The 20,612-nt window shown below is 34.0% G+C and overlaps 1 protein-coding gene across 2 annotated transcripts in view; it reads left to right on the top strand.

Annotated features, from left to right (window-relative positions):
• The window catches only part of LOC100811273 (uncharacterized), a 32,435-nt gene extending 12,243 nt beyond the window's left edge, over window positions 1-20,192 (top strand). Inside the window, exons 2-6 of one of the 2 annotated variants that reach the window (XM_014773540.3) lie at window positions 12,721-12,771; window positions 13,740-13,788; window positions 13,875-14,035; window positions 14,121-14,324; window positions 19,904-20,192. In XM_014773540.3, the coding sequence (XP_014629026.1) occupies window positions 12,721-12,771; window positions 13,740-13,788; window positions 13,875-14,035; window positions 14,121-14,324; window positions 19,904-20,104 (666 nt within the window). In that variant the 3' untranslated portion in view covers window positions 20,105-20,192. Of the gene's footprint in view, window positions 1-12,720; window positions 12,772-13,739; window positions 13,789-13,874; window positions 14,036-14,120; window positions 14,325-14,946; window positions 16,262-19,903 lie in introns of those variants that run through there. The other variant, XM_014773542.3, reaches the window with a different exon arrangement.
• Window positions 20,193-20,612: the final 420 nt, after the last annotated feature.

Genomic DNA, 20,612 nt, shown 5'->3' with positions numbered 1-20,612 from the left:
GGTTGTGTCGTGGCGGCGTTGTCCTACAGCGGTGGTTGTGGAGGATGAACCATTTCAATTCCTTGATGGTTCTGTCATTTGAGACTATTTCTGCAGATTCTGATTGGTGATGTTTGTAAAGAATTGAAAAATATGAAATTAGGACTTTGTTTAAAGTGATTTGGACAATAAATGAGAAAGATATGAAGATTTGAAGTTTTAGGAATGGAGGGCGCCGTCAAGAAGAATGAGGAAGAAGATGGTCTGCGCAAGGAGAGAGAAAAATACAGTATTTATAGTTAGATACGAGCTGTAATCGATTATTGGTGTATCCTACAGCGGCCAAAACCCCTTTGGTAATCAATTACAACTATTGTATTCGATTATAGGGACTTGTTCTATGGTAATCGATTATAGGGAGTGGTAATCGATTACAGGAGCCTAAAACATGGATTTTCAAGTGAAATAAGCATTACAACTAACTATTTTGCACCCACAAAAATACATATTCAGTATAAATAATCAAAATATATAATATCAACAATCATCATAACTTTCAAAGACAATCAAAACTCAATAAAAAACAATCATCAAAAGCAATCAATAATCATCATAACTATCAAACACAATCATCAAAGACAATCAAAACTAAAGCAAAAACAATAATCAAAACTTAGTAAAAAACAATCATAAAAAAGTAATCAATAAACTATAAAACACAATCATCAAAGACAATCAAAACTCAAGCAAAACAAATAATCAAAACTCAATCAAAAGTTAACAATCATAAGAAAAATAATAAAAAATAGACAAACAAAATATCTATTTATCTAAGTTATTTATATCTAAGAGTCCTAATTCTCTTCTAATAGCAAAGAAAGTTTCTTTAGGGAGAGGTTTTATAAAGATATCAGCTAACTGATTCTTTGTGTCAACAAATTCTAGTACACAAAGCCCTTTTCGAACATGATCTCTCAAGAAATGATGTCTAATTTCAATATGCTTGGTTCTCAAGTGCAAAATAGGATTTTTAGATGGATTGATTGTACTCGTGTTATCACATCGAATGGGAATATGATCAAGGATTAATCCATAGTCAGAAAGTTATCATTTCATCCAAGGTATTTATGCATAACAACTTCCAGCAGAAATATATTCCGCCTCAGCAGTGGATAAAGCAACACTATTATGTTTTTTACTATGCCATTATACTAGAGCAGAGCCAATAAAACGACAGGTTTGCATTTGGCAAAATTAGAATCAAAGTATCCTATTAGATTATAAGAGGAATTCTTAGGAAACCATAATCCTAGATTGATAGTGCCTAATAAGTATCTCATGATTCTTTTAACTGCACTAAGGTGAGATTTTTTAGGATTTGCTTGAAATCTTGCACACATACAAACAGTAAACATTATATCAGGTCTACTTGCAAATAAATAAAGAAGAGATCCGATCATACCTCTATATTTCTTTATGTCTATTGACTAACCGGTTTCATCTTTATCCAGATATCAAGCAGTACTCATAGGAGTAGCCATGTGTTTAACATTTTCCATCCCAAACCTATGAATTAGGTCTTTCCAATATTTTGATTGACTGATAAATATTCCATTCTTCATTTGCTTTATTTGCAGCCCAAGAAAAAAATTTAACTCACCCATCATTGACATTTCAAATTTATTTTGCATATCTTGAGAGAGTTCTTTGTTGGACAAATGTGGCCTCAGTTATCTTAAGAAGGGGTGAATTAATTTCTCACTAAAAAACTTTTAACCCCCTTCTAAATGAGATAGGCTCAGAATACAGAAGAAGCAGCAACAATCAATTTAATAATGTTCTTTAATCATGCAAGACAAAATTGATTGCAACAAAATAAATGAGACAAGGGAAGAGAGAATGCAAACACGGTTTTATACTGGTTCGTAAAATTCTATGCCTACATCCCGTACTCAAGCAATCCACTTGAGATTTTCCTTTCTCTTTGTAAAATCCCTTTACAAAGTCTGAACCACAGAGGAACAACCCATCCTTTGTGTTCATAATTCCTTACAACTTAAGAGACCCTCGGTCCCTTAATCAATCTCTTTGTATAAGAAGAAAAAAAAGGAATTCTCTCTTGAAGAGAAGGATATTACAATTAAAGTCCATGGATGAACTCTTAATAGATTTGCAAGTGTTCGCCCAAGAGTTTCTTTCGAGACAGCATTTGGCAATGAAGTTCTCCTGGAATATCTCTCGTCATTTCCTTTTAAAGGATAAGACATTTTGAACAAGCAAAACTCTCTCTACAAAATTTGTGCCCAAGTCACCTATTTATAGGTCTTTGATGGCCATTCTCAAATCCATTCAAAAGATGTGACTGTTGACAAATTTTCTGAAAACTCTCCACTAGTAATCGATTACAATGTTTGTGTAATCGATTACACAGTTATAATTTGAAGGGTCATGACTTTTGAATTTGAATTTTAGGAGTTTCGTTGCTGGTAATCAATTGCCAACATATGGTAATCGATTACTTGTTCAAAATTCAATTAAAGAAACAAAAGCCATATTATTGCAAACATCTTTGGGAGAGTGTCTAGTTGTTACCCCTTTAGATATGTCACTGATGATGTTATCAAGAGGATGGTATCTTGAAGTTCTTCATTCTCTTGGAAGATTTGTACTTGTTTTTGTTTCATCAATTTGAAAGTCTTCATCATTTCCCTTTCCTTTGCCTTTGTGCTCTTCACCATGAATATGTATACCTTCTAAAGAATCTGAAATATCACAAGAATTTCCTTTCTTGGCCTAATTGGGTTAATTTCATCAAAAGCAACATGCATAGATTCTTTAATGATCATAGTTCTTTTGTTATAAATTCTAAATGTTTTATTGTTCAAGGAATATACCTTCATCAAATTTTGCATCAAACTTACCTAAGTTGTCTTTGTCGTTGTTTAGCACAAAACACTTATATCCAAACACATGAAGATGAGAAATGTTTGGTTTTCTTTCGTTATACAATTCATATGAAGATTTCTTCAAGATTGGTCTAATTAAAGGTCTATTCATTATATAGCATGCAATATTTACATCTTCAACCCATAAATATTTAGGAAGGATTGTATCATTAAGCAAAGTTTTGGCTATCTTTTCCAAAGATCTATTTTTCCTCTCAACTACTCCATTTTGTTGAGGTGTTCTAGGTTCAGAAAAAAATTTTCAATACCATTTTCATCACAAAATGATTCAAAATCCTTATTTTCAAATTGTCTTTCACGATCACTCCTAATAGATGCAATTTTTAGATTTTTCTTATTTTGAATGATTTTAGCAAGTTTCTTGAAAGCATAAAAAACATATCTTTTATGAGTGAGAAATAATGTTCATGTGAATCTTGAGTAATCATCAACTATAACAAGAGCATAGTAGTTTCCTCCAAAACTCATAGTTCTAGAGGGGCCAAAAAGATCCATATGCAAAAGTTGTAAGGGTTGAGTTGTAGACATAATATTCTTTGATTTGAATGAAACCCTTACTTGTTTTCCTTTTTGACAAGTATCACATAATCTATCTTTTTCAAATTTAAGTTTTGGTAAACCAATAAATAAATCCTTAGAAATTTAGTTTATTTAAATGTTCTATGTTTATATGGGAAATTCTTCTATGCCATAACCAAGAATCATCATATTTACTAAGAAAACATTGATCATGATCTGATGTTTTATCTAAATTTATCATGTATACAGTATTTGATATAAAGCCTATATGTTTTATATTTCTATCATGTTTGTTTTCAAAAACACGCCTAATTGGGTTAATTTAATCAAAAGCAACATGGATAGATTCTTTAATGATCATAGTTCTTTTGTTATAGATTCTAAATGTTTTATTGTTCAAGGAATATACCTTCATCAAATTTTGCATCAAACTTGCCTAAGTTGTCTTTGTCGTTGTTTAGCACAAAACACTTACATCCAAACACATGAAGATAAGAAATGTTTGGTTTTCTTTCGTTATACAATTCATATGAAGATTTCTTCAAGATTGGTCTAATTAAAGGTCTATTCATTATATAGCATGCAATATTTACATCTTTAACCCATAAATATTTAGGAAGGATTGTATCATTAAGCAAAGTTTTGGCTATCTCTTCTAAAGATCTATTTTTCCTCTCAACTACTCCATTTTGTTGAGGTGTTCTAGGTTCAGAAAAATTGTTTTCAATACCATTTTCATCACAAAATGATTCAAAATCCTTATTTTCAAATTGTCTTCCACGATCACTCCTAATAGATGCAATTTTGAGATTTTTCTTATTTGAATGATTTTAGCATGTTTCTTGAAAGCATGAAAAACATATCTTTTATGAGTGAGAAATAATGTTCATGTGAATCTTGAGTAATCATCAACTATAACAAGAGTATAGTAGTTTCCTCCAAAACTCATAGTTCTAGAGGGGCCAAAAAGATCCATATGCAAAAGTTGTAAGGGTTGAGTTGTAGACATAATATTCTTTGATTTGAATGAAACCCTTACTTGTTTTCCTTTTTGACAAGTATCACATAATCTATCTTTTTCAAATTTAAGTTTTGGTAAACCAATAAATAAATCCTTAGAAATTAGTTTATTTAAATGTTCTATGTTTATATGGGAAATTCTTCTATGCCATAACCAAGAATCATCATCTTTACTAAGAAAACATTGATCATGATCTGATGTTTTATCTAAATTTATCATGTATACAGTATTTGATATAAAGCCTATATGTTTTATATTTCTATCATGTTTGTTTTCAATAACACAATTATGAGAGTCAAATGATACTAGATAGCCTTTATCACATAATTGACTAACACTCAGTAGACTATGCTTAAGACCATCAACAAGTAGAATATTTTCAATGGAGGTAGATGAATTCGTACCTAGTTTTCTGACTCCAAGGATTCTACCTTTATTGTTGTCACCATAAGTCACATGTCCACTATTCTTGGGAGAAATATAAGTAAACTTTGATGCATCTCCCATCATGTGTTTAGAGTATCTGCTATCAATGTACCAACTCTTCTTCAAAGTATCCTACATAATCATGTTTATGACTTAGGTACCCAAACTTTCTTGGGTCCTCGAATGCCAGTTTTGATAAAAGATCCTTTTGGAACCCATATCATTTTAATATTGTCGCAACCTACCCTTTGGCGGGAGGGCGACGCGTTACTCGCGGGATGCGTGTTCCACGAAAGGAATATGCGCGGAGTCGCCACCAACGTTTATTTGAGGAAAACGTCGGAAAAACCGGAAAAGACGCGATCTACGAACTTTTAAGTGAAAGGTTCGGGAGTTGTATTTACGCGCGGGGAAGGTATTAGCACCCCACACGTCCGTCACAAGGGACGACAGCCTTTAATCGAATGTGCAAACATGACTTTGATTTTTACGTTCCCTTTTATGTCCTTATATCCTTTATACCCTTTTTATATTTTTTCTCTTTTTGTGGTCGACAAGGGTGTTTCCCTTTGCTCCTACGTATTCCTCAATTGGGATGAGAAAATCAGACCTACGTAGTTCTTTCTTATGCGTGAATCAAGTGATTCTTTTTACTTGAAAGGTGATCATTTTAAGGCGTTGGACCTTAAAAATGACCCATTTTACTTAATAAGAAATTGAAGTGATAAACTTTCAAAAACCTATTTTTGTGGACGAGCTTGACTAGGCGAGTTGATTTTAGCCTTAGTTTCACCTTAGTTATTAGTCAATTCGATTAAAAATGAGAAATCCCAAAGAGAAAACGTCCGATTGATTTTTCGCTTTACTTTACTAAAAAATATTTTTTTGATTATTATATTATTATTTTACCTCTTTTTTTGATTTCCAACGTGGTTACGGCACGACCGAACGGTCGGAATTCATTTTAACCAAAATTAACGGATGATACAATTCAAACGATCGGTGGAAATTTATTTTATTTTTAGATTAAGCGAGAAATGACTTAAATAAATGGCTTAAGCACGTCAAAAGGGAAGAAAAGAAAACTGAAAGTAAACGAAATTAAAGTGAAAGTACACAAAACAAGAAATGAATTGAAAGTCTCGAATTCGAAAACTTACCCGTTGAAGAACGAAGAACGAACGAAGAACGGATGAAGAACGGTGAAGAACGACGAAGAACGATGAAGAATTTCCACAGAATCGCTTACGGAAGCATTACAGAAGCACTTCGACTCGATTTTTCTTCACGAAAACGTGTTTTTTGCCCAAAATAGTCGAAATGCATAGCCAAAGGGGTCTTGAACATTTTGAAACAGCTCCCCCCTCCCCTATTTATAGAAAAAAAGGGAGGTGTTTGCCGCCCAAAGACTTAATGAAGAAGATTTCTAAGCGCACCCGAATTACTAAGTTCACCCCCCTTTTCGTATTTTACGGAAAAGTTACGGAAGCCTTACGGAACTGTTTTCGAATTTGATTTTAATCTTTTTTCTCTTCCCTTTCACCAATGTTAAGTGGAATATGCTTACCCAAGGTTTTCGGAAATTTTACGGAAGTATTACGGAAGCCGCAGAAGCCCCGAAAACCATTTTTTCAAAAACGTGGAGGAGCTTGCCGCCCAGTTGCTTCCTCCTTAAGCAACCCAACTTCCAAAATGTTCAGGAAGGGCCTAGATTTGAATTGCTATTTACACCCCTATCTTGATAAGTTCACCCCCCTTACCTTTTTTGGTGATTCTTTTTTCGTAAAGTTACGGAAACTTACGAATCTCGTAACGATACTTGTTTTCTTTCCGTAATGTTACGGAACCTTGCGGATTACATAATCATCCCCTTTTTGACTTACGGAATGTTACGGAATCTCACTTAATTATGCAACGATGCTTCCATTTGATTTCCGGTGTGTCACGAAAACTTACGGATTGTGCATCAATATTTTTTGGTTTTCCGGCATGTCCTGGAATTTCACAAATTGCCTAATGATGGGTGCCAAGCACCTCACAAGGACCAAAGAAAGGTCGCATGTCATCAAGCAAAGGTCCCCGGACGAAATTAGGGTATGACAAATATTATAACTATTTTTCCTAAAATAGCATGTAGATGCACTATGTCATTTCTTTCCACAGTAAAAACATGTTAAGAAAGGAGAACTATTCTTTTGAGTATATGAAAAGAAATTTTTATATAATTTTTGTTGTTTATCAGGTCTATATCCTAATCCAGCCTTATCAAACACACATCTTTGCTTTCCTAGTATAATATCTAAATTATTTTTGCCAATAGTATATTTGGCAACAGAATTTTTCAGATCCTTGATTTCTTCTATAAACTTGCTACAACAATTACATGAGTTATATGCTTCTTTACTATCTTGTATTACTTTTATGGTAGAAGATTGATTTGTGTCAATTGGTTTTAAAGTTTTGACTTTAGTTTTAAGATTTTCTAATTCTTCATTTAATTTCAAAACTTCCTTTTCTAAGTTTGAAATAGTTTTCTTGGAAAATGAAACAAGTTTTGCAAGTTTGACTGATTCTTTATGTAAATCAGTGAATGCATCTTGAAGTTCATCAAAGGAAATAGATAAGTTATTGTTAGAAGATGTTACCTCTTCTTCGCTTTCACAATTTTTTGCCATAAGACTTAAATTCATGACTTCATTTTCTGAGTCTTCGGTTGAATCCATATTGTTATCATCCCAAGTGATGTAAGCTTTATTTGCTTTCTTATCATTGAAAGTTTTCCTCTCAGATTTTTCCATTCTTTTCTTGAAACTCGGGTAATCAACTCTCAGATGTCCTGGTTGATTACATTCATAATACTTTGGAACAAAAGATGAATCCTCTCCTCTTTTCTTTGGTTTGAAGTTTGATCTTCTTTGATTTTCTTTGTTTCTTAGGAATTTATTTAATCTCTTTACGAAGAAACTGAAATCATCATCTCTTCTACTTCATTCAAGTCTTCTTTATCACTTTCTTCTTGAACTGAAGATAAAGCTTTAAGTGTGATTCCTTTCTTTTTCTTGTCATTTTCTTCATGTTGATTTAGTCTCATGAGTTCCATTTCGTGTTCCTGAAGCTTTCCAAAAAGAGTTGCAAGACACATGTTAGTAAGGTCTCTTGATTCTGTAATTGTCGTTACCTTTGGTTGCCATTCTGATGCAATCCTCCCTAGGAAAGGACCAGTTACTAGAGCCATGAGCAAGAGGCTCCAAGAGGATTGGGCTAGAGTTGATAAAGAAGGCTTAGGGTTCTCATGAATCTTAGGGTAGATTTTTGAGCCCATGGGCCAAGGTTGGGTCCACTCTTCTTTGTAAATAGTAGAATAGGTTGTTTTCTTCTTTTGGGCCTTGTATTTTGGCCATTCTAGTAGTATAGGGTTTTAGCCTTGTATTTTCAGGGCATTTTGAGTAGTCTTTGTAGTAGGATTTTTTTTTGTATTTTCATGTTTTTTTGTCATGGGGTGAGCTTAGCTATTATAGGGGTGTGTAGCTAAGCTCTAGCTTCTCAAGGAAGCTTCTCAAGGAGGTGAGCTTAGTTTTTAGATGGGTGTGTGTAGCTAAACTCTAGCTTCTCAAGGAAGTTTTCTCAAAGAAGCTTCTCCAGGAAGTTTTCTTAAGAAAGCTTCTCAAGGAAGCTACCTAGTCTATAAATAGAAGCATGTGTAACACTTGTTGTAACTTTGATGAATGAAAGTCTTATGAGATACACTTCAAAGTTCCACTTCTTTCCCTCTTTTATTCCTTCAATTTCGTGCTCCCCCCTTCTCTCTTTCTTTTCCTCCATTGAAGCATCCTCTCCAAGCTTCTTATTCAAGGCTCATCTTGGTGGTGAAGCTCCTTCTTCCATGGCTTATTCCCTAGTGGATGGCGTCGCCTCTTACCTCTTCTCCTTTGTCTTCCGCTACATCTCCATGGTGGAAAATCACCATTAAAGGACCTCATTGAAGCTCAAAGATCCAGCCTCCATAGAAGCCCCACAAGTAAGCTTCCATCACATTCCCTGCTTAAACATCTCATAACTTTCCTAATAACATCTTCATTACTATATGTGTGAATCTCTTTTTCATATATTGTATAGTTTCATTTTTATTCATTCTAAACAATTCATATTCATGAGTTAGGGTATTTATTCTAGATCTTTTTATATCAGTTATTCCTTCATGGGTTACTTGTAAGGTATCCCACATTTCTTTTGCATTCTTGTGGTTTGATACTCTAAAATATTCATCCATGCCTAATGTAGATGTAATTATGTTTTTTACCTTTAATTTATATTGTACCATTTTCCTTTCTTCTTCATCCCATTATTCCCTAGGTTTTTTTATAGTTGCATTTCCTGTAGAAGCAAAGCTTCATGGTGAATCAAAGATGATTCAAAGGTGTTTTGATGATAACAATGATGTTAACAAAAGATGATGACAAAAATCTCAAAGATCAATCAAAGAACAACTCAAGTGATCAAGATAGAATCTAGAACAATTCAAGAGTTCAAGATAGAATCAAGAAAAATTCAAGACTCAAGAGGAAAGTTAAGAGTCAAGAATCAAGATTCAAGGTTCAAAATCTCAAGAATCAAGATCAAGATTCAAGACTTAAGAATCTAGAGAAGGCTTAATCAAGATAAGTATGAAAAGTTTTTCTCAAAAATTGAGTAGCACATGATTTTTTCTCAAAACATGTTTACCAAAGAGTTTTTACTCTCTGGTAATCGATTACCAGATTGTTGTAATCGATTACCAGTAGCAAAATTGTTTTGAAAAAGTTTTCAAATTGAATTTACAACGTTCCAATTAATTTCAAAAAGATGTAATCGATTACAATGTTTTGGTAATCGATTACCAGTGCCTTTGAACGTTGAAATTCAAATTCAAATGTGAAGAGTCACATCCTTTCACATAAAAGTTTTGTGTAATCGAATACACTAATTTGGTAATCGATTACCAGTGATTGTTTCTGAATAAATCAAAAGATGTAACTCTTCAAATAGTTTTTGACTTTTTCAAATTGGTTTTTAGGTTTCTCTAAAAGTCATAACTCTTCTAATGGTTGTCTTGACCAGACATGAAGAGTCTATAAAAGCAAGGCTTTGTTTTGCATTTCAATCATCTTGAACACTTATTCAATCAATCTTTTACAAGCCCTGAATCTCTTTGAACTTCTTCTTCTTCTTTGTGCCAAAAGCTTTCCAAAGTTTTCTGGTTTTCTAAACCTTGAAAACTTGTGCTATTCATCTTTTCTTTCTCTTCTCCCTTTGCCAAAAAGAATTCGCCAAGGACTAACCGCCTGAATTCTTTTTGTGTCTCTCTTCTCCCTTTTCCAAAAGAATGAAGGACTAACCGCCTGAATTCTTTTGTGTCTCCCTTCTCCCTTGTCAAAGAATTCAAAACGACATAGTCTGAGAATTCTTTTGATTCTTCCCTTTCCCTTATACAAAAGTTTTCAAAGGACTAACCGCCTGAGAATTCTTTTGTATCCCCATTCACAAAGTATCAAAGGTTTAACCGCCTGAGATCTTTGTCTTAACGCAATTGAGGGTACATCCTTTGTGGTACAAGTAGAGGGTACATCTACTTGGGTTTGACTGAGAACAAGAGAGGGTACATCTCTTGTGGATCAGTTCTAGTGGAGGGTACATCCACTAGGTTCAAAGAGAGCAAGGGAGGGTACATCCCTTGTGGATCTTTGCTTGTAAAAGGATTTTTACAAGGTTGAAAGAAATCTCAAGGACCGCAGGTCGCTTGGGGACTGGATGTAGACACAGGTTGTTGCCGAACCAATATAAAAACTCTTGTGTGTTTGTCTCCTTCTTCCCTACTCTTTTAATTTCCGCTGTGCATTTAATTTCCGCTTTTACTTTCTGTTAAGTTTCTCTTCTACTCCTTATTCTCTTAACAACTTAGTAAAAGCCTTAGAAGAGTAATTTTTTAATTAGTAAAGGTTTAGGAATAATTAATTCAACCCCCCCTTCTTAATTATTCTGAGGTCACTCGATCCAACATTTCCTGCTACCATAGTAGGGATGTAAGGATCGAATTCAATGGCTTTCCAGATGTTTAAATCTATAGCCTCTATGAAGATTTGCATACGGGTTTTCCAGTAATGATAACCCACACCTATTAATAGAGTTCCCTTCGGGAAAAAGAAAGTTTGATGACACCATAATTATTCTTGAAGTTTCTAAACCTTATACAAGACAACGATCTCAACACAGAAGATTATGTGAAGAATCCCTGGAGGGTTTGCATCATTCAGCAAATGGAAGAAGTCAAATGTTTGATCAAAATGCTTCCAATCCGGGCTTTAGGCATTCTCTGCTTGATTCCCATAGCACAACATGGTGTCCCTAATCACCATAGGCTTGTTCCTTAATCACTATTGGTGATGTGTGTTCAATTCTCACAATGGTAAGTGTTGGCTTGGTGGAGTGACAAAGAAGGGGTGTGGCTATTTCACATGGTGCACTCATGAGTGCAATGTCAGATGTTTACACTTGTTTGACACATTCAGTTCTACAACACTGAGTCACTAGATAAAATGAAAAGCATAGGAAACTCTTTGCAATATCTTGTGGTGGCATTTTCAATTTATATTGGAACCTTGTTGGTTAATGTTGTGCACCAACTGACTCGGAAGCATGGTGGAATTGATTGGTTGAATGATGACATCAATGCTGGAAGATTGGACTACTATTACTTCCTCATGGCTGGGTTAGCTTTGATTAATCTCATATATATCTTGTTCTGTGTTAAACATTACCGTTATAAGGTTAATGTTGAAGAAAAAGTTGTGGAGAAACTTGAGCCTTGAGGGGTATTGGGAAAATGATTAATTTTTTTAATCAATAAATGTTCAATTTGTTCAGAATAAATGCAGGATTAGCAAGTGTTATATATGTCAGTCCAGTATATATATTTGATGTCATTTACGCAACAAAATAAACACTAAACTATTGTTGAATCTAAGGAAAAAATGATTCACCTATGCATACATTTCAACCGTTATCTATTATTTATCTTTTATCTAGTATATTCTGTTATTTCTATCTTCTATCCATATAATAAAGTAATGTAAAATCAAAATTACTTCATTAACCTAATCTAATTTTTTTGCGGCTATTCTTTTATGTGGTCATTTCACTCTTTCACTACAATTCGGTCTCAAATTAAACCTTTGCATATTTATGTCAAACAAGGACTGAGACTCTTGTAAAATTGTTACTATTTTGGATATATACTTATACCAAAAACATGTTACTTTTATTTTCTGAGTCAATATATTTTTCAAACACTTGTTGCCATTTTTTTGTTATTATCATATTTATCTTTTATGTTAAAAAGGTAAAAAGATCAATCTCATTTTATTTCCATTTTTATCAGAAATAATAGTGTAAAAATAATGTAAATATATTTTTTTCCCCAAAACTTCTCTAAATATAGTTTTATTTATTTTTTATAAAAATTACATGATTTTAATTTCTTATGAGAAACTAATAACATATTTTTATTATTGATAATTTAATGATTATGTATTTTCGGTCTAAAATAGACTTACATATCAATTAATAAAAAAAAATCAAATATATATCACTTCTAAAATATTTATTCTAAAAGTTAAAAAAATTATGAAACATAATTATTTATAAAATGTAATTGAATGAAAGTGTAAAAATATTCTATATTTTTAATACATAATCTATTTTCTCTATTATTAAAATATAAAATAGAAGTTAAAAAATGAGAAAAAGGGATGGAATTTATTGCTCCTGAAACTGGTTCGAAACAATGATCTTTACCCTGTTCATGCAGTGCCACCAAAGGACCAGGTTTGCTTCTTTTTTTTTTTCTACGCTTAGTTTCACATTTTTGTTTTTCTTTGTTGGAACTATCATAATTCTTTTGTTGTTCTTGGTCTTCTTGGGGTGTTTCTTGTTTGCATGTTAGGAACATGATTGCTTTCAAGTGGGGGTGATTCTTGTTGGGTTCTCAAAATATGCTTCTTTTTCTTTTCTTGTTTTTTTTCTTCTTTCCTTTTTCTGAAATTTCGTGTTTCCTAGTAGCTTGCCCAGTTTCTTCTCACCTTTTGGTTTCTTTTTATACGCTAAATATTCTCCCTTTTGTATGAGTATGCGTAGATCCAAAACTTGTTACGAAACATTTCGTATTACTGCTATGCTAGACTTCTTGGTTCTGATTCCATTTTCACTTTCTTTTTTTGTTTCCCTTTTATGGGAACGGTTATTTCTTGAAATGTTTGGCGACTTCAACAATTTACTTTGTTTTTTATAGCTTGGTACGATTCTTTCCAGCATATTTCGGGTTTGAAGTTTTCTCTGTTGCTTTGGTGTTACTGGTGGAGCCTCTTTACTGTCTTGAGAATTTATTTCAATGATTTTGTATAATTCAAGAGGATATGAGCCAAATGAAAGACAAAACTTAGATGCAATTTCTGAATACTTTTAGTACTGGTTTTCAATTGGAGTTGGAGTTTCACCTCAATAATTCGTGTTATAAATTTTGCACTAAGAATTAGCATAGATTACCTAATTAAAACTCCAATTCTGATTGGAGAACAACACTAAAAGAGTCAAATTCTGATTGCAGAACAACACTAAAAGTATTTAAAGATCTAAATCCATGTTTTGTTCCCAAACTAATTGGCTTTTCTGTTATGTGGGGAAATTCGTTAAGAAATGGTTGTCTAGTTGTTGTATTTACATTAAATAAATTGAGAACGTACAAGATTTTGGCATGTTTGATGAGACAGTCTCTTGGCCCGAATAAAATGTTGCAGGTGGACTTGGAAACTGTGGAGCCTCAGGCTCAACAGAGTGAACAAACAAGTGGGTTCTAATGACCTTTTGTATTTTTCCTACTACATATATATGCCGTGGAACTCAAAATCCCAACATTGTAATTTGTTGTGCAGATGAATCAAAGTTTGTTCGTGTATCATTCCAGTTACAAAAGACTTGTAATTTTGGTGAACAGTTTCTTATAGTTGGAGGTGGTCCTGTGCTTGGTTCATGGGACCCTTTAGAGGCATTACCCATGACATGGTCTGAAGGACATGTATGGGCTGTGGAGCTGGTGAGTAAAATCTGTTCAGAATTTGAAAATATTGTTGGATCAAAAACTTTTATAAATGTTGTATATGCTTCCTTTGTGTAATCAGGATATGCCTGCTGGACAAACATTCCAGTATAAGTTCATACTGAAAGGAGAAGGGGGGGATATTATTTGGCAGCCACGGTTGGATCGATTGATCCACACTTGGGAAACTAAGAATAGAATAGTTGTTCTCGAAGATTGGGAGAATGTAGAACTTCAGAAAATAACAGAGGAAGATCAACTTGCCGAGCCAAATGAGGAACCCCAGGTTTGACTTTGAAGTGCCAACTTTAGCTGAATTTCTTAATAATCCTCAAGAAGAACTGGATTCCAAAGCATCGGAAATATCGTCTGTATAGTACTTTAGCTGAATTTCAGTTTTGGCCACTTCTGTTAATCTGTAAAGTACTAGGAGTTTCGTGCGCAATAGATAGCGCTTTTGCTGTATGTCATACCATAGTGATAGTGATTTTTAAAAAGGCATCTTAGAAGATTTATTCATAACATCTCTCAGAAGAATAGAATTTTTCTGAGAAAATTAGTGTTACTTCATCTTGAATTCTCATAAAGTATGCATCTTTTGATTTATTTTTCTAAAAACATAAAAAAAAAGAAATGAACAAAAAAGAAAATAGAGAGAATTCGTTTCCCTTGAAAGCATACATGCCTGCGGCAACTGTACCAAACTACCAAAGGTATTCGTGCTACATAGCTGCTCTGCAGTCAAAGTTCAATAATTTAGGGTCCTGTTACTAAAGTAAAGATGAATGTTGTGGCTTGAGGATTCTGATTAATAAATTACAAGGGGAAAATATAATTAATTTTTTTTAAATATGTTGGAGGTTTTTTTCTTCTATCAGACCTTCTTACTTCTTCTGCATCTATTTCAGCTGACTCAATGCTTTCCTCTCCTTGTTGCTCTACGTTAGTAACTCATTGCTCATCTACATCTGCAATTGCTTGCACTTCTCCTCTGAACTCATCAGTTGAGACAACCTCTTCTTCAGCTTTCTAAGAAGAAATCTCATCAAATACTACATTTCGAGATGTAACAAATTTCTTAGTGATTGGATCCATGCATTTCCACCCTTTTCTATAAGGGCATAGCCAACAAAGATGCATTTCTTGGCTTTTGGATCTAATTTGCTTCTTATTGTCTTTTGAATATGTACATAGCAGATGGCTCCAAAGACTCGAAAATAATCCACTATTGGTTTATCCCCATAGAGTAGTTCAAATGGAGATTTCTCTTTGCCTGTCCATGGAGGCAACTTGTTGATTACATGACAAGCACATTGAATTGCTTCTGCCTATAACTCACGAGGCAGATTTTTGTCATGTATCCATGACAAGCTCACTGAAGTTAGATGAGCTAATTTCCTTTCAGCCACTGCATTTTGCTGCAGTGTATCTCGACAAGTAAATTGCCTTTGGATCCCTTTTTTCATGACAAAAAACTGTGAAATCTGTTGAGTTGAACTCACCTCCATTGTCACTCCTCAAGCATTTGATTTTTGCATCAAACTCCTTCTCCACCATGTCAGAGAAAATAACAAACTTATGTGTAACTTCACTTTTCTCCTTTAGGAAATACAACCAAGTATATCGAGTGTAATCATCCCCTAGCACCATAGTATATTTACATCCACTATAACTAGGTGTTTTTGTCGACCCCATTAGATCTGTGTGTATAAGTTCGAAAGGAATGGTTCTTTCTCTGTTGGAACATTTAAATGGCAGCTTGTAAGCCTTACCAAATTGACATCCTTGGCAAACAACTTCCTCCTTCACCTATTTCAATTCTGGAAGCCCACCAATAAGCTTATTAGATGCTATAATTTGTAGCATTTGATAGTCTACATGCCCAAGTCTAGCATGCCACAGGGTAGGACTATCAACTTGGCTGGTTCTTTTGACATACGCCTCTCCTGCAGATAAAACAAACAAAGAATTCTTCCTTTTTTCTTCCAATATGATGTCAGCATCAATATTTCTCACATCATTCAGGATTTTGACGCTATTGGGGCCAAAAAGAAGATGCTTGCCTGAGCTAGTCATTTGTGAGACATAAAGGACATTTTTCTTTAAGCCAGGAACATGATAGACGTCACTCAGCTGAACTTCATTGTTGCGAGCATTGATCTTTACAGTTCCCTCCTTCACAACAGGATGTGTTGTGTTGTGTTGCCAGCAATGACTATGACTCTGTCTCCATTGTGATGATGCATTTCAGAGGAAACTTGATTGTTCCCTGTTACTAGGGATGGGTAAACAGGCCCAAGTCCATGGATTGGCCCGTGGGACCTGTAGTCCGCGCGGGAAACAAACCAAATTTTTTAAATAGTCCATGGTTATGTCATATTTTTTGGTCCGTCCCGCTTAATCCACGGACTATGCGGGTTTGGCCTGAGGGGTCCGCAGGTTGTCTGCATTAGGTTTGATTTGTGTGACCCAGTTACATTAGGTTTGATTTTCTCTCTTCCATTTAAACTTTTCTTTCTTCTTCTCTTCACAGACTCGTGGATGTAGCAGGCTAAGAACACTTTTTCTCCTCACGGTTCTTCTCCACCACGCACTCACGCACGCGTGCAGTAACACGACTCTTTCCCTTTCAAGGAAAATAGAACGCGACTCATGCTCACGCAGTCACGCGACACACCATAGCAGCACAACCTCGGCTCACCACCACGCCACCATGCAAAGTACATCTCTTCTCTCTCTAGAATTTGTTTTTATCCTATTTTTGTTGGGGCTGATCATTGTCGTTGTACTCTTAAAATAAAAGAAAAATGTGAAAAATCTATAACTTTTGATCCGCTACTCACACCTCTTTTTTTTATTTTAACCCTCGGCTTCATTGCTTTATTCCCTTTGTCGGCTTCATGGCCTCAGGAACAAAGCTTCCTCCTATTGTTGTTTGTTGATAGTGTGTGAGATCCATGACCCTCATAGTCTCGTGTTGTGTTTAGTGTACGGTTAGATTTTGCATCAACTCCGGGATAGGCCATATATTATAACCTTTGTTCAAGTACCTTGCTCCTATCAGCTTCCTACATGTAGATATACATTTCAATTTTTCCATTGCACTTAACAAACAACTGCAACATTTGCAGCTGATATTTCTATCTTCTCTCTGCATTTTTCTTTCTTGAAGGACATTAACAAAAGCCAATTTTTTTTTATATTTTTCACACGTTTTTGTTTTGGTATTTGACATTTTTTGATGCATTAATTAATTATATTATATTAACATACAATTAGAGCATGCGAGATGAAATCTATTAACAATTTCAAAATTTTAGTTTGAGCCTGACAACACCAAAAGGATAGAAATTGCAAAATGAAAACAGAGCTAATATTTTCTTTTCTTTTTGCACGAGACAAGTAGTTGAACTGGCAGTATATTTTGTAGAGAAAATCTAAATACGGATAAGCTATTCATAATCTTTATTTATAATCTCGGATATAGACTGTATAAATAGGGGAAATGTGGTGGAAATTGATAAAAGAAGTGAAAAAAGAACTTGATGACCTGTTGCAACGGAAGCCTATGTGATCATGTTGACAAGTTTCTTTTCTCTGTTGTTTGTGATGTTATCCTATCTTATTCACGTTCCTGCTTTTAATATTTGTGATTCATGGCAAAATATGTTCTTTTAATAAATCACAGTATGATCAATTTTCTTCAAAATTGAGAAAAATAGCATTCAATTTTATTCCATCATTGAGCATTTACAATTGTTCACACTCTATGTACTTTCTTACGTTCAAGTACTTTCTTCTTCAATTCTATGTTTTCTTTCTCAATTCTGTTGCAGAGATACTTTTGTTTTCACAAACTTACTACGCCCATCACACTTCACTTGTCAATTATTTATTTCCTTTCAATTGAATTATACTTAGTTGATTCTTTAATATGTTCTCTATTACTAGTGATTCTTTAATTATTATTATATAATAAAATCGTGGGATAAGGGAATGAACCACAAAATTCTTGATATGCAAGTTATGGGCAAGATGAATTGAGTTTTTGTGTGATTTATTTGAATTTAGAATTGAGTTCATTTAATTTTATTATTTCAAATTTTAAATATGGATTCTTTTGAAGTTAATTTTGATGAGAATGACAATGAGAGTATTGATGTGGATCTGCATGGAAATGTTATTCATGAAGATGAACCTATTGAGTCTAAAATGTCAAAAAAGAGGGCTAGAAATTATTCATCACATATGTGGAATTTTTTTGAGAAACCTGTTATGCATAGTGATGGAAAAGTGATGAGTACATGCAAATATTGTTTGAAAGATTATGTGGGTGGTGACAATAAGAATGGGACTTCAACCTTACAACGTTGTATGGGGAAATGTGATGTATATTTGAAGACACGTTCTAATAGTGATGTTGGAAATATTATTCTCGATCATGCTGGGAGATTAAGAAATATGAAAATAGATCAAAGTGTGGTATATGTATGATGATTATTGAGCATGATCTTCCATTCTCTTTTATTGAACATAGAAGGTTTAAAGATTTATTACAATATTTGCATGCTGATGTGAAGTTACCCTCTAGGCGTGTTGCTACCATGAATGTGAACAATCTGTATGAATCTGAAAAGAAAAAAATGAAATGCATGTTGTCTAAAGTCCCTAGTAGAATAAGCTTGACATCTGATGTGTGGACATCTTGTACTTCTGAGGTTATATTTCATTAACTGCGCATTATGTTGATGCAAATTGGAAGTTGAATAGTAAAATGGTTAATTTTTCTTATTTTCCTCCTCCACACTCGGGGCGTGAGATGGCTAAAGTTATATATGGTTTTTTTGGAAGAATGGGGGATTGAGCAGAAAATATTTTCATTAACTCTAGATGATGCTTCTTCCAATGATAAAATGCAAGACTATTTGAAGGAAAGACTTTTGCATACTAATGGTTTAGTAAGTGGTGGTGAATTTTTTCATATCTGATGTTGTGCTCACATTTTAAACCTTAGTGTTCAAGAGGGGTTGAAAGTAGTCGGTCCTGCTGTAAAAGAAAATTAGGGAAAGCATTAAGTATGTTAAGGGATCAGAGGGTAGAATGAAAGTTTTTAAAGCTTGTGTTGCAAAAGTTGGTGGTATTCATACAAAGATGGGTTTGACCTTAGATGTCATTACTAGGTGGAATTCTACTTTTATGATGCTTGAGAGTGCCCTTGTATATCGATGTGCTTTTTGTAGTCTTGAATTTGATGATAGGAGCTATTCAAGTTGTCTTATTAATGAAGAATGGGAGAGAGGACGAAAAATGTGTGATTTTTTGCGTCCTTTTTTTCAAATCACAGAGTTGATATTTGGTTCCTCTTACCCAACGTCTAATTTGTAATTCATGCAAGTGTGGAAAATTGAATGTTTATTGCTTCAAAATTTGAGTAATAAGGATGAGTTGATTAGAACAATGGAAATTGATATGAAAACAAAGTTTGATAAATATTGGAGTGATTATAGCAATGTGCTTTCCTTTGGGTGCATTCTAGGTCCACGCTTTAAAATCAAAATTTTGAAGTATTGTTATTCAAAACTTGGTCTTGATCCAATATCTTGTCAAGCAAAGTTGAAAGTTATGGAGCACAAGTTGTATACTCTATATAATGAGTATGTTCAAATGTATTCCAAAGAAACAAGAAGCAATGCTGGTTTAAGTCAAGGTTGATCACAAGAGACTATGGTTATTACTAGTACTATTAGTATTGCTCAAGTTGATGTTATGGATGTAGGTCAAGGTTTCTCTTAATTTTTTAACCACCAATCATTTATTCTTATTTACTTTGACTAACTATTTTTTATTTTTGTGGAATTAATGTAGGAGTTTATACAATTTGAAGATCAAGATATGTCACAAGTGGGTAAATCTCAACTAGATACATATTTGGAAGAGGCAAATCTTTCAAATAAATATCATCCTAATCTTGATGTTTTGCAATATTGGAAGGACAATCAAGCTCAGTTTCCAGATTTTGTAACTCCTCCAATGATGGTTGGTTGGTCCATCTTTGAATGGACATGATAAATGGAGAATACTCCTTTTTCAAACCCCTAATGAAGTATCTCCTTCACCTTGCCTCACTGATTTTCTCACTCAGATCTGCACAAAGATTTTTAATCTTTAAGAAGTATTCAGCAATTGTAAGATTACCTTGCACTGTGGATGCAAGTTCATTTTCCAGCAACTGCAATCGAGCAACATTTTTCTTGGGGAAGAGTTTTTCTAGTGTCTCCCATACATCCTTTGGTGTGTCAAGATCTCTAATGTGATCAATTAATTCCTTGTTGACCATCATTCTCAGAACAAACAACATCTTCCCATATTTTACCTTCCATTTTCGTCGGGCCTCCATCGTGTCCGGTGTATCTGGTGGCATTTTCATATCATTTTTTGCCATGAGATCCCATAAATCTTGCCCTTGGAGAAAAGCTTCCATGCACAGTCGCCAATACTTGTAGTTCGATCGTACAAGTTTCTCAACACCAAACTGCATATTTGTTCAGTTTCCACCAGTTTGCGAGTCCATGAA

The sequence above is a fragment of the Glycine max genome, chromosome 3 (genome assembly GCF_000004515.6).
Source record: "Glycine max cultivar Williams 82 chromosome 3, Glycine_max_v4.0, whole genome shotgun sequence".
NCBI classification, from domain to species: domain Eukaryota; kingdom Viridiplantae; phylum Streptophyta; class Magnoliopsida; order Fabales; family Fabaceae; genus Glycine; species Glycine max.
Note: the sequence above shows the minus strand (reverse complement) of the source record. Positions and strands in the feature narration are given on the sequence as shown.